This window comes from Mus pahari, chromosome 16 (genome assembly GCF_900095145.1).
Source record: "Mus pahari chromosome 16, PAHARI_EIJ_v1.1, whole genome shotgun sequence".
Taxonomy (NCBI): Eukaryota; Metazoa; Chordata; class Mammalia; order Rodentia; family Muridae; genus Mus; species Mus pahari.
In genome coordinates this window covers 29,052,400-29,067,017 of record NC_034605.1, presented here as the reverse complement: position 1 = coordinate 29,067,017, position 14,618 = coordinate 29,052,400, and the positions used below count along the sequence as shown (strand labels likewise).

General features: G+C 43.5%; 1 protein-coding gene across 1 annotated transcript in view; it reads right to left on the bottom strand.

Annotated features, from left to right (window-relative positions):
* The window catches only part of Dcdc2 (doublecortin domain containing 2), a 149,174-nt gene that overhangs the window by 19,183 nt on the left and 115,373 nt on the right, over positions 1–14,618 (bottom strand). The window contains exon 8 of the mRNA XM_021216019.2: positions 4,693–4,793. Within this exon, the coding sequence (XP_021071678.1) occupies positions 4,693–4,793 (101 nt within the window). The remainder of the gene's footprint in view (positions 1–4,692; positions 4,794–14,618) is intronic.

Genomic DNA, 14,618 nt, shown 5'->3' with positions numbered 1-14,618 from the left:
ACACACACACAGACACACAGACACACACACAGACACACACACACAATCTATCTAGCACTAAGGCAGAAATCAAAACAGAAAGACAAAGAAGAAACCTCCTAAGAACCACACTCGAAAACTGAAGTTTGAAACAGCAGAGCATCAGCATTTGGAAAAGGGAAGACGTCACATCCGTGAAACAAGACTAGCACACTATACAAAGAACACTCGGGGCTGGGGGAGATGGCGCAGTTGTTGGCGTGGCCATTTCACAAGCATGAGGACCTGATTCAGAGTCCTAGCACCCACTTGATAGCCAGACACATGTGTGTCACCGACCTAGAACTGTGGGCAGGGGGCGTCAGGGACTGGAGAGTCCCTGGGGCTCAGTCATTTAAACTAACGTCCTCCAGGGTTAGAGAGACGCCTTTGCTCAAAATAAATAAATAAATCAATCAATCAAACTTCCAGCTTTCACACGCACCCAAAAGCGCACGCATACAATCGAGTACGTGCAGCACATACATACACACATAGTCAACGTAGGGGAAAGAACATTCAGAAGTATGAACGTGTCTAGCAGTTAATGATATGGCAGCCCGGGTGAGAATACCAATAGGTGGGGCTCAGAGTATAAACCACTGGAAGAGTCCCTGCCCAGGAAGCCCAGGTGCTGAGCTCAGTCCCTAGCAGGGTATATCTGTAGGTGTGACTTGCATTTTGTATATGTGATATAACATATATAAGATACGTTTATGATAGATCCTACTATTCTGAAGTCCTAATCGTCTTTTCTGCTCTGCATCTCTGTGGATTGTTTCTTATCTTTTTAAAAAGTCAAGTTGTGTCCTACAAATACTGAAGTTCAAGAAAGAAGGTTATTAAAGAAATAATTCAACATTTCTTCCAGAACTAGAATCAAATATTTCCAGAAGAGAAACACAATGAGTGGTCAGCAAGCAAGAAGGCCTGCCCCCAAGGAGCCTCCTTAGAAGCTCTGGGAATATCAGGAACAAGGAAATGAGCCCAGCAATAGGGAAGTGTTAATCACAGATGTTCAGGAAAGGCCAAGTTATCAAACTGCCCAACTGCCTTCCTGAGTGGGAAGCAAACTGAGCAGGGTTTTCAAAGGCCTGAGAGGAGTCACGTGACCCTAGCATTTTACACATAGCCATGCTGACAATAAAGTTTGAGTAGAGAAATCAAGGTTATTTTCAGATATGAAAAGCCTCTCACTTGGACTGTAGCTCAGTGGTAGAGCACTTGCCTTGTAAGCAGGAGGCTCTAGGTTCCAAAAGTCTCTCCCACACAATATGCCTCCCGTGGAGGGTTTCTCTGGCTAAAGGAAAATTGGTTACACCTTCATTTTTGTGTGGGGAACGTTCCTATAATAAAAGTTTAGTCAAGAAAAAAAAAAAAAAAGACATGGAATCCAAATACCAAGCAATTCCCAAAATAATGATAAGGAAAATACCAGGCCAATCTGAGAAGCATATGCAGAGGCAGACTCAGTAGCCTCGGTGATCGCAGGGCTTGGGAAAGGGGACAGAGAAAGACTATATAGTCACAAAGCGTGCAGAAGGAATCAGGAAAAGCCAGGCCCACAGCTTCAGTCACAGTGCACAGAGAGCTAAGCAGACAAAAAGTGATGGGTCATGGCCAAGCGAGGGAGACAGGAAGGTGACAGCATAACTGGAGTCTACACAAAGAGCCACCCAAGAGTAACACACAGTGAGGAGAGCCTGCAGATCCAAAATTAAGCCAGCAAATGTTATTAAATTATACTAGAAATAAGGGCAAAAGGTATGCTTGTATATTTGTGTTGACTTGTTACGGCTAGGAGGGAGGAGGGACGAGGGAGGAGAGGAGAGAGGAAGGAGGAAGGAGGAGGGAGGAGGGAAGAGGGAGGAGAGAGGAAGGAGGAGGGAGTACAGAGGAGGGAGGAGGAAGGAGTACTCGAATAACTAGCTCCCACAGTCACTAGGTAGAAGGTTTAATAAACACTACCTAAAATGTAAAAATAAATAAATAAATACAAGATAAATACATAAATAAAGATGCATAATATGTGAAATGACAAGATTATTTTATGTATGTCCAAAGCCATTCATTATACAAACATCTTTGAAAACACAGGGGAAGGGGGTGAGAAGGCTCAACGGGGAAAGGTACTGCTGCCAAGCATGAAGACCTTAATCCCTGGGGCCCACCCACATGGTAAAAACAGTACACAAACAACACATTCACACACATACATATATGCATCTAGACGTATGTGTATATGAGCATATTTATCAACATTTATATATGTACATATGTGTGTGTGCATGCAAATGAGGATGTAAAGTCTGGCTGCCGAGTGATCACCACAGTTATCCAGAGAAGAGCCATGAAGTTCTCAGCCCTTAGCAGGTACCTGATGAAAGGTGGCTGCTGTTTAATGCACACCACGGAGGGGTGTGGTCTTCAGAGCTGCTCTTACTGTTAAGGAGCGGCTGCCACTGGTGATAATCATTCCATACCCTCACTGGCTTCATGCAATGTTCAGGTTAAAGCCATCTAACCTACAGAAGAGGCTCTGACACCGACCCTAGCACCTGGTGCCCACTGTGGAACAAACTCGACTGATGATCCCAGCACTGTGTGGAACAGGGCAGAAGGGAGCACAGAGTAGCCTCTGCCACCGGCTTCTCTCCTCCAGTCCTTCAGTCTCCTGGCGCTGTTCTTGCCCATTAGTTGTTTGTCTCTCACTCCCCTGGCTGCATTTTTCTCAGCTATCTCCACATGTCCAATAAGAAGCCAGACACTGAGATGCAAGGCTGATCCAGTGACATAGGAGATGCCTCCCTGCTCCACACACCTTTCTCCAAACCACACAACACCTAGGCAAACAGATGCCCCTCACAACTGCACGCATTGCTTGAGAAGAGGTTTTGACTTTAGAATATAAATTAGTCTTAGCTTCGACAGCTAATAAATTTTGTGCATACATGATTACTCTTCTTTGTCCGAAAATATAATATTTAATTATGGTTTCACACAAGACTTAAAGTTCTGTTTTCTCCCAGGGAAAAAAAAATAACTACAACTGGGGTTTATGAAAAATTATTAGTGAGAGCAAATCCTAGAAAATAAATTGGATTTTTGAAATCTGTGAAGTTTAGCACAACAGGCTTTTCATTGGGAGGAATGTATGAAGGAAGTATGGAAGAATAATCAGTCTCACCGACACCCTGATAAGACAAACACATGTGGGAAGCTTGCTCGTGGACCTGCCTAATTGTGGAATTTGCTTTTAGAAAAGGAAATAGCACGCAATAGTCACAGGACACATGGCAATTTCTAGTGACCTCTACCTTCCTCCAGAGTCTCACACTGAACCCCAGTCCTCCAGTTATAATTGTAATGATCGTATTAAAAAGTGTAACAGGGAGTCCTTTATTAATTTATTTATTTTTTTGGACACAACTATCAGTATTTTTTTAAGTTCTCCAAGCTATTTCAATATGGAGCCAGGCTTGAAATAGCAAAGTAGGATAATCCGTACACTGTATGATACCAGGTACAATAGTTTGGTTGACAGGCTGCCGCCATATTTATAATCTCCTTTAGAATACAAGTGGACTCCTATGTGTGAACTCATTTTGGTACATACAGTGGGGCTTTCAAAGGTTCACTGTATTATTAATATGAACTCTGCAAAATCTTTCAGTGTAAAAAATAAAAAAGTGAAGGAAAGAGAAATATGATGTAATTCATGTAATTCAAATTTAATAAGGAATTACTGTAAATTAAAAAAAAAGTATGACAGGGTCTAGGGAGTTGGCTCAGTGGGTAAGAGTCTGCTAAGCAAGCATGAGGACCTGATGTCAGATGCCCAGAACCCACATGAAGCAGGGCGGGCACACATGTGCTGAGAAGGCAGGGACGGGTGGATCCCAGGGTCTTGCCAGCCAGCTCATCTAACCAAACTAGTGAACTCCAGGTTTGATGAGAAACCCTGTCTCAAAAGTAAGTCAGAAAACAACTGAGGAAGACTCTCAGTGTCTACCTCTGACCTACACACACACACACACACACACACACACACACACACACACACTGGGGGAGGGGGGGGACTTGCACATATGAGCACACATAAACACATGTATAACTGGCTTACTTCTTGAATTTAGCCAGAATTAACATGTCTTAATTTCTTCTGTTAGCATACCTTCCTGTAATACAAATAAGTACACTGTTCCCCTAGCCTAGGAAAGGAAATTATTATACACAGAGTAAACATTTGAGTTGTGTTTATGTGAGCAGTTCCTTTACAAGAAAGAAGAGAAATCTAACCACAAAAATATTGAAGACCCTGAAGGAGAGAATATCATGGCATTTTTAAAACACGTTTTCTTTTAGAAAATGACTTTTTCCTAAGATTAAAATTCCCAGCCAATGCTTCTTTTTGAAATCAGATTTTGTGAGCTTGTGGCTTGCATCCAGCTCCCTCTGTTTTGTCCTGCTTATTAAGAACATACCACTTCCATATTAAAGAGAGGCAGGTGGATATTTTCTGGAGGAGTACCAAGAAGAACTTGGGGTACTGTATTATACCTCAAAAGTCATTTGACCCCTTGGCACCTGAGTGTAGTGGGCACGGGGGTGGAGAGGGGGGTAACAAGGCCATGACTGCTGGGTTCTGTGAATGTTTAGAGGCAGGAAGATTACCTGGTCCACTGGAACCTCAACCTGGGTGTCTTCATCTTCTTGAACTTCTGCTGCCCCCCTTGTTTCAGATCTCTCTGTTCCAGCTTTGAAAATGCCTTCACCTGTGGAGACAAACGCATGTGAAAAAAAATCAAAATCCAATCGTGACATCGTGTGGCTGAAAGCTGACATTACAGTGAAATACCTAAAGAGGGATATGTATATTTCGGTTCCTCTTACACGGCTAGGACTGAAAGGTCCTGGGCCCTGGTCATTATGCTTTAACTGAGAGGAGGTCTGGTGGTCAGGGTAAGGCTGCCTTTGCCTTGGGAGAGCAGAGCTCTGCTGGAATGGCTGCCTGCTCACACATTGCTGCTGACTGGTGCCATCAGTCGCCAGAGATGGAAAAGCCTCCTGGCTGGACCCCGGTCCCCTCCTACCCAGCAATCAGCGACAACGTTCCCTGTTTTACAATACATTTAAGAGTTTCCATTTCCCTGGAGAATGCTACGCATTCAATATAATACAGGCAAACAACTCTCTCTATTGAGGGTAGGGAAACGTGTTTTTATTGCAACAGGCTCGTACATACAGTGGACTTTTCGCAGCCCTCCAGAAAATCAGCGTGCTTTAGCACTGCAGATTTCTACAGGATTTTTCACAACCTGTGGCTTTAAGCTCTGACAACAGAGGAGACCTAAGCCCCTAGGGATTTAAGCTAAGCTCCTGCAACTTGCTTCCCTTTGCAAAGCAGCAATCTCTGTTGAAGAACTTTTAATGTCTCCCCTCGGGGGGCCTTCCATTCTCCAGTCCCAGTAATCGAATCCTAGAGCCATCTGTCATTCTGTCTGTCTACTTGCTTCCAGACAGATTTAGTGCTTCAGCCACCCTCACAGATGTCTTCCTTGCCTAATTTTTAAGGCTCCCCAGGGATGGAAATGTTACCTCCTTTACTCTACTCCAGTGTCATATTATCCCTGCAGCCTAGAAACTGATCCTGTCCTCTGTAACAAAGGCATGATTGTTAGAAAAATTACTTAATACATGCCGCATGACATCACTCATTGCTAAAGGTCCAAGGTCAACCTTAACTCTACGCAAAATGTATGTTTACATTTGTTGAGGAATAATCGTACATAAGACACCAACACTGTAGTCTAAGATCTGAATGAGACTTAGTTCCTAGGCTGAGATGTAGGTCAGTGGTAGAGCACTCACACTGATGTAATCTGCTCCCTGTGGCTGTTTACAACCCAACAAAGTCACTGAACAGTGCAAAGTTGCTCAGAGGTCAGGGGTCTCATAGGTAAGAGGGCAGCAGCTGAACTGTTTCCTCTGGCATCAGGGAAGAGGGCTGGAGTGGAGTGAAATGTCTACCAGGCTCAACTAAAACCAAAACCAGAAGGAAAGGGGAGGACCCACTGTGATGCTCATTCATTCTAATTATAATCTCATTATAAATGTTACTAAGGTGGTGGTGCTATACATTCTTAGGGAACACGCATTTCTTAAAAGTAGTGTTGTTTATTCATCTTGATATAACATGTATACAGTTTGGGAAAGTTAGAAGATGAAGGAAATAAATCCCTTCCAATACCTCATGGTCCAAACACAGCTACTGCCAACATTTTCCAACACCCTCCTCCTCTTACTCCTCTTTTTCTTCCTTGTCTTCTCTCTCTCTCTCTCTCTCTCTCTCTCTCTCTCTCTCTCTCTCTCTCTCTCTCTCAAACAAATAAAACTTGAAATGTATAAGTCACTATGTACTTTAAAATTATATCATGAGCATTTATCAAGGCATTAAGTGTTACTTGAAAACATTAAAAGTATGGTGAGACTGTGCCATAATTGATAATACAGATCGGATCTTGGAACAGATAGGAGACATTGTGAGAAGTTGGTTGATGTGTAACTGCATTGAGTTAGTAAAGAAATGCCGCTCTGGAATTAGGAAGCAGATTGTGGAGGCTCAGCCCCCGGTAGAGGAGAACCCGGAGGCAAGCGCTACCTCCCTTTCTGTGTACACAGCAGAAGCAAATATCTCTCTTCCGAATCTTGTTTTCTAAGAGTAAGCCTGGAGTACACAGTAGGTTCACAGTGAGCATTTATTGAAAGCAAGGCAAAAAGCAAGCTCCAGGCATATTCTTCTTCTCACATGTCAATCCCCTTCCTGTTGATGTCCCCTCCTCACGTGCCGCTGCTCTAGACACTTTGTGGGTGTTTAGTCCCTCTCCACACTCTTCTCTCTGAGCACAGGATGCAACTGTATCATCTCCCTCTGCAGTATCTCATTGGATTCCCCTCCTGCCTCTTGCTTAAGGAAATCTCACCTTGCTAACTCCCTTCCCACCCATATCTTACCCTCTACGTAATCGTGCCCGCAGGACTGTCCTGTATCCTCGGCCCTCATCTTACGTATCTCTCCTACGTCACGCTCCGTTGACAGAGCCTCCCCTACATCTGCCACAGCTTCACCTCCTGTCCTAGATGATGTACATCAGGAACCCATCATCTCACAGTCTTTATTCATAAATCATTGTTTTGTCTATCAACTTCTATTCCTTACTCTGTTTTGGTCCCTGATGGTCTACAAATCCTTCAGGTGGAGGCCACTGCTATTGTCTTTGCAGGTCCTAGTGCCACAATGGCTGTCTTCAAACAGGTTTTGAGAAATTGTTTGTCAAGCTAAACTGACAGTACCATGTAATATAAGTAATATGCAAACATTAAACTCTGGCCTACAAATGTTATTTGTAATAGAATTTCAATGTGCATATACCTGTGGGGAAGACGAGGTTTCCATGTTGTGTTCAAAAGTAAAACACACACACACACACACACTCACTCATACACACACACACACACACACTCACACACACACACACACACACACACACACATGAATACACACACATATACATATTTTTATATGTGTTCTGTGAAAATTTAGGTAAGTAAACAATACTATGACACATTGTGACTTTTCAGATATCTTTACTGCTATTTAACCTCCTCACTTTTCTCCTGTAGTTATTTCCCTAATCGAAGCTCCCTTCCTGCTGTTTCTCCCTTCCAGTCACTCCTACTCTGTTTAAATGTTCTCCTTGTGGTTTAGATGAATCTCCCCTTCTGGGCTGACAGGCAGGAGAGGTCCCCTTTGAAGCTGTCAGTCAGAATCCTGATGACCAGGGGCCCAGGAGGGAGGCAACACTAGAAGCCACGGATGGAATGCAGGTGAAGACATGGCATGACAGGGAAGACAAATTCAATACTTTTCTAGTTCTAACTCTGCTGTGGATTTGTCTCATGTGGGGAAGGGGGTACAGGGGAGAGGTGGGTAAGTACATAGCAATGTAACTGATAATGAAAGTGTATCATACAAACCCAAGTCCCATGATGTCAGAATGGCCATTCTATCTATACAGAATTTCACTGATCTGTGTACACTTTGAGTTTTGCTAATCTCATGGCATGAGGGTGTTGTTTTGTTTTGTTTTGTTATATAAGTTCTCCAAAATAAAGTTTTAATTAGAAGACTAAAATAAGAATTATTTAATTTGGGCTTGAGACATGGCTCAGTTTATACAAGCACAAGGATCTGAGATCACACTCCATCACCCATGTTAAACAGATTATCAGGAGGGGGAAAAGGAGAGGAAAGGGAAGGGGAAAAGGAAGGGGGAAGAGGAGAGTGAGGGAGAAGGGAGGGAGACAGGGAGACAATGGCAGCAGCCAGGTGTGGCAGATCCTAGAGGCTCCCCAGGGCTCACTACCCAGCTAGTTAGCCAAATCAGTGACCTCCAGGTACAGTGAGATACCCTGTCTCAAAAAACAAGGTGGGTTGTGAGCCTAGCCTTTAACGCCTGCTCCACTATATTCATAGCAGCTTTATTTATAATAGCCAGAAGCTAGAAAGAACCCAGATGTCCCTCAATAGAGGAATGGATACAGAAACTGTGGTACATTTACACAATGGAGTACTACTCAGCTATTAAAAACAATGAATTTATGAAATTCTTGGGCAAATGGATGTATCTGGAGGATATCATCCTTAGTGAGGTAACCCAATCACAAAAGAAGTCACTAGATATGCACTCACTGATAAGCGGATATTAGCCCAGAAACTTAGAATACCCAAGATACATTATGCAAAACACAAGAAAACCAGGAAGGATGACCATCGTGTGGATACTTCATTCCTCCTTAGAATAAGGAACAAAATACCCATGAAAGGATACAGGTACAGAGACAAAATTTAGAGCTAAGATGAAAGGATGGACTATCCAGAGACTCTGCTTGTGGACGTTGTACATCGTGGTGCGCACTAGGCTCCGCACCACGATGTACAACGTCCACAAGCAGTGGCCTAATCGACTATCACTGGGAAGAGAGGCCCCTTGGTCTTGCAAACTTTATATGACCCAGCACAAGGGAAGGCCNGGGCCAAGTAGTGGGAGTGGGTGGGTAGGGGAGCAGGGAGGGGGGGAGGGGATAGGGAACTTTCGGGATAGCATTTGAAATGTAAATAAAGAAAATAATAATAAAAAAAAAATTTAAAAAATGAGTCAAAATAAATCCTATCTCAAAAATAAAATAAATAAAAATAAAAAACAAGGTGGGAAACTCTTGTGAAATGGTGAAGACACCAGACGTTACTCTCTGGCCTCTACATACACACACACACACACACACACACACACACACACACACACACACACACACTATTTAATTCATCCCACAGCCTGGAAACCTTCCAACATCGTTCTGTCATACCTTAGAACACAAATTTCTCACCATGGTGTAAAGAATTGGGATTGGGGGCTAGAGAGATGGCTCAGCGATTAAGAGCACTGACTGCTCTTCCAGAGGTCCTGAGTTCAATTCCCAGCAACCACGTGGTGGCTCACAACCATCTGTAATAGGGTCTGATGCCCCCTTCTGGTGTGTCTGAAGACAGCTACAGTGTACTGGCATACATTAAATAAATAAAATAATTTTTTTATTGGAATTAGGCAGGTGAGCTGCATACGAGTATGTCATACTGTCTCCCTTTCCTGTACACACACACACACACACACACACACACACACATACACACATATACACACTGACCTTCATTCTGTCCCCAACAGAAACCCCACTACCATCGTGTGGCTTGGTACTTCCCACACCCTCTGTCCCTTTTCACTTGATGAGTATTCCTTGCCATTCTGTTCTCAGAGAAGCACCTTCACTGCGATGCCAGCAGCCAGTACAGTGTCTCCTTCTCATTCTCTGCCTGGTGCTCATTTGTTTGCTGACTTCCTGTCCTTCACTTCCTCCCAAAGTAGAGAGCGGGGTGTGTCCACCTCGATCACTTCTGCCTCCATCGATGAACAGAACTCAGCACAGACATCAAAAAAAGGTTGTTGGAATAATGATTGGACACTGAGTTACATTTGTACATGTGAGGAGCCAACCACTTAAAAACACACTCGCTTCATTCTCTGTCCTAACAGGCCTTTCTCCCAGGCTGGCCACACTTGGTAGTACAGCATGTGAATAGACATGGGGTCAAGAAGAATAGAGAGGATCAAAAAGATTGAAGTGCAGCCTAGACTGGGATGGATGAATTATTATGTTAAAGCTTAAACAGTCATCTCCCTGGACCTTGCCAGATGCCCACATCAGAGAACTGAGAAACTATGGCCACCTTACAGTGTATGGGACATAGAAGTAAGGCTTCACAGGCTGAGCCTGGTGTGAATCCGAAGCAGTTACAGAGGAGCATGAAGGTGAAAGGGGGAGTCAGAGAATGGACCAGAAAGTGAGAGAGAACCCAGGTGCTCTCGCTGGCTTTGAAAGCAAAAGGGAACCCTCAGCAAGAACACACAGCCTCTGCAGACCAGAACAGCCCACGATGCAATTCTTCGCTGGATTATGAGCCCGGTGAGTTCTGTGTTGGAAGTCTGGCTTCTGGAACTATAGTACCCTTGGTGTTATTTTGGGCCAAGTGTGGGGCCATATGTTACAGCAGCCAGAGGTAGCTAATGCATCATAGGTCTGGAAATAATGGTCCAGAGAAAAACCACCCTCTTCTAATTCCAGCAGAAACCTACTTTGCAAAGACAAATGCAGGAATCTCAGACCCTCATCTCCATCCACTACCAAGGACACAGTGGACAGAAAACCCTTCCTTGAGCCTCTGGTCCTTTGTTTTCTTCCCACAACAGTGTTGTTACTTGCCTTTCCCACACCTCTACAGCATGCAAATGTTATCACCACTGCCAGAAGAAAAGATGTTCAATATTTTAATATTCCCTCTGCCTGAAACCTTTGTAATACAATCTGTTTGCAGAAACTGGGGAGCAAGGATGGACTCGATGCAATTCTGCTCTCATTCAACTCCTCCTCCCAGGATGGAACTCAGTGCTTGGATACACACCCCACCCGAGTCCAGCTCCCGTCTTCTGTCTTCGTGTCATGAATGGACATTTTAGTGCATAGTACACTGTGAAGCAATAGCAAACATTCCAGGAAAAATAAAATGCTTCCGGATTTTTTCACTTATCTCTTAGGAGGTTGCTTGCCTAAGACACAAAACATCAGCGCTTCTGAGGCAAGGAGAGCATCCCAGGGAGGTATCCATGGTAAGCATGGATCTGCTTCTCCTGACGAAATGGGTAAGGAACACTGGTGAGTCCCAGGCTTCCAGTGACCACAGCTGAGACAAGAGCTCCCCCACAACTCAAGGCCCTTGGATTTCAGCTCATTTCAATCCTTAGATTTAAAAAAGTGATTGAGTAATTGATTAGCTGTGACTCACTCACCTGCCTGCTGGCAGTCAGTCCTCCAGAGCTACTTTTTAACTACTTATTTATTCTCTCTCTCTCTCTCTCTCTCTCTCTCTCTCTCTCTCTCTCTCTCTCTCTCTCGTGTGTGTGTGTGTGTGTGTGTGTGTGTGGTGATTGGGCACATGTATATACAGATGAGCACACACACACAGAATGTATGTACAGAAGTCAGAGAAAGATCTGCTCTATTACTTTCTCCCTTGACACAGGTTCTCTCAAAGATCTTCACACACCACTGAGATTACAGGTGTGCATAGCTATATCCAGCTTTTTACGTGAGCACTAAGGATTTGAACCCAGAATTTCATGCTTTTACAACAAGCACTCTTACTCATAAGCCATCTCCTTGGCCCATCAACAGAATTATTTAAAATTATTCTTAGTGTTATACATCCAACGTTGGTATATTTAATGCTTTAAACAAATGAAATTATCAGGATAAGCTAGAAGTAGAATAATGTCATGATAGCCAGTCCTAAATATTTCACGAACACTGTGGGTATTTGTTAGCTAGAAGCTTTCTATGCGAGGAAAATGCTGACAGCCGTGAATACTTTCTTCCAATATGCTACTACAGTTGCCTGGGAAAGTGTTAAATTTTAATAAAATGTTAAGTTTTAAACGCATCTTATTAAGCCCAGTAGATTACTGGGGCAATGTAGGGAAAGAACAGTTTCTGGCTTTGAGTACATAAAGCAATACTCTAAGGGAAGAACCATTTATAAGGAAAGAGTCCACGCATCACATCAGTCAGCAGAGACAGAATTTACACAAAAATTTACAAGATGATATAGAAACAATTTCCATCAGCTGAATGTTAGTAAAGTACCTGAATATGTGAGATAGATTGAATCTCCAACTGACTCTTCATAAACAGAGACAGTTGACATCACAATAAACTACTGAAAATGAAAACACAGCCAGGCAGGGGGACCAGGAGGAAGCAGTCCCTGTGAGGGCTAGCAAACACGGAGGCAGCAGAGAAGAGAAGACACGCGGAATCACACTTCTGAATAGAGAAGATCGGCCAGCTCTCCTCAAACACATCAGTGGCCACAGTATCCCTCCTCTCTCATATGTATGGCACACAAACGCGCGCGTGCGCGCACACACACACACACACACACACACACACAACTCTAAATAAACATGTCATCACGAGAAAAACTGAAAAAGTCACCCAGCACAGCAAATGTTCTGAGGACGTCTAACTTGGTCGGGGATATAACTGCTCTCAGTCACGAATCTTCTTGGTTATATCATCAAGCCTCATAACGCAGTCCCAAGCTCTCCACAAAGACACGAGCATCACAAGTCCCATTTCCCTTCAGCAATTTGTAAAGCTACTTGAAAATAACTTTGGGAATTTACATAGGCTGAGGTTGAAATATCTGGCTTCTTTCTGCTCCCTGACTCCCACTGCAGGGCATTAACTATCATCTGCTATGAAATTACATACAAATTTGACTATCAGATATTTGCATAGAATTGATTTTAACCACATGCATTTTGTCTTAACTTTAAATAAATGTAGCAAAATATCCTGAGTGTAGATAGAAGGGAAAGATCATTATCACCGATTTTTCTAAAACATGGGTAATTTCACTCTAATGACTACATTTATATTGTTCTTTTTCTATATATATGTTTTTTACATTTTCCTCAAAGTCAGAAGTTTTAAGAATATAAAATTAAAGCATATATTTCTAACATCCACAATTTGTGATGGTTTACTTTATAAGCTATATAATTTTTATACAATTTTTAAATCTATGTCAGATATATGTGACTCTGGATAATAAATTACTTCTGAGTAATTTATTTAGGTTTGCCTAAACTAGCAGCTAGGCAAAGCTTTACTTTTTTATTTCTAGCCTTAAAAAACTACCCTGAAAATCAGTTTCAATTTATCAGAATCACTAAATTGTTCTTCTCCTTCATCCCCAGTAACTGAAATTACCTAGTAAATGACCTAAAATTCATAATTCCTGTTCATAATTCTGGCTGATCCAACTCCCACCAGATGACCTTGGAAATTCCAGTCTGCAAAATACCAATACTAAAAACATTTTGCACTCTCAAGCCCATCACAGCAATGGAGTACTTCCTCCCTCACAGCCGGAACCTATGTTCATAGGTTCGCTTGGTGGTTATGATAAGATGCTGAGCCAGCTCCAGAAAAGTGGACAAGGCCTCCGGGAGAGTTATATGAGAAACTCCATAGCTCAGGGTGATGCATGTGTCAAGCGCTGCTCGGCTGTTAAGAAAGTGTGTAGAGACAGAGTAGGCGTGGGGCAAACAGGAGCTGTGAATGGAAAAGCAAGAAGAACTGGCCATTGGCGGGCAGAGGGAAGCAGTCTGGGTGGCATATGCCAGAGTATCCGAAGGCTGGGAGGCTGGGTGTTTCATTTTAGAAGCTGTAAGTCTCTCACACAGCTGTTGTAATACTGGGGAACAGTAGGTTATATGGCTGGCAAGAGGAAGAGGTAATGTTTTAGAAAACCTGCTGTGACATCACCAAGAATTTGACCATGAAGATTATGAAGAGCAGCTTAGGGGCTTTAATGCAGGGGGCAGGGGGCACAAGTATGTCCTTGAGGTAGGGCTATCTGGACAGACAAGGAAAGAGATTTGTAACAGGCTGTGTGTGGAGGAGGCGGTATGGAAGGTATTACTCATGGCTCCACAGGGTGACAGTTCTGAGTGAGGGGAACGGGTCAAAATGAGATTAGCCAGGCGTGGTGGCGCATGCCTTTAATCCCAGCACTCGGGAGGCAGAGGCAGGCAGATTTCTGAGTTCAAGGCAGAGAAGCCCTGTCTCAAGAGAGAGAGAGACAGAGAGAGAGAGAGAGAGAGAGAGAGAGAGAGAGAGAGAGAGAGAGAGAGAGAGAAGATTAGGAAGGTAGCCTGGAATGTGGGTCTAATGGGAGCCACCTGCATCAACCTGCAAGAGGCACAGTGGTGGGATGGGTAGAAGAACTGGCAAAGGAGATGAGTCACTACAGGGAGAGCACAGAGCTTCCAAATCCTAGTCTGCATGTAGTACCCATCCTGAGCTGGGGGAGGGGGTGCGTACTCACCCTGGGGGACCAGTCCTGTCCGGATACAGCAGGT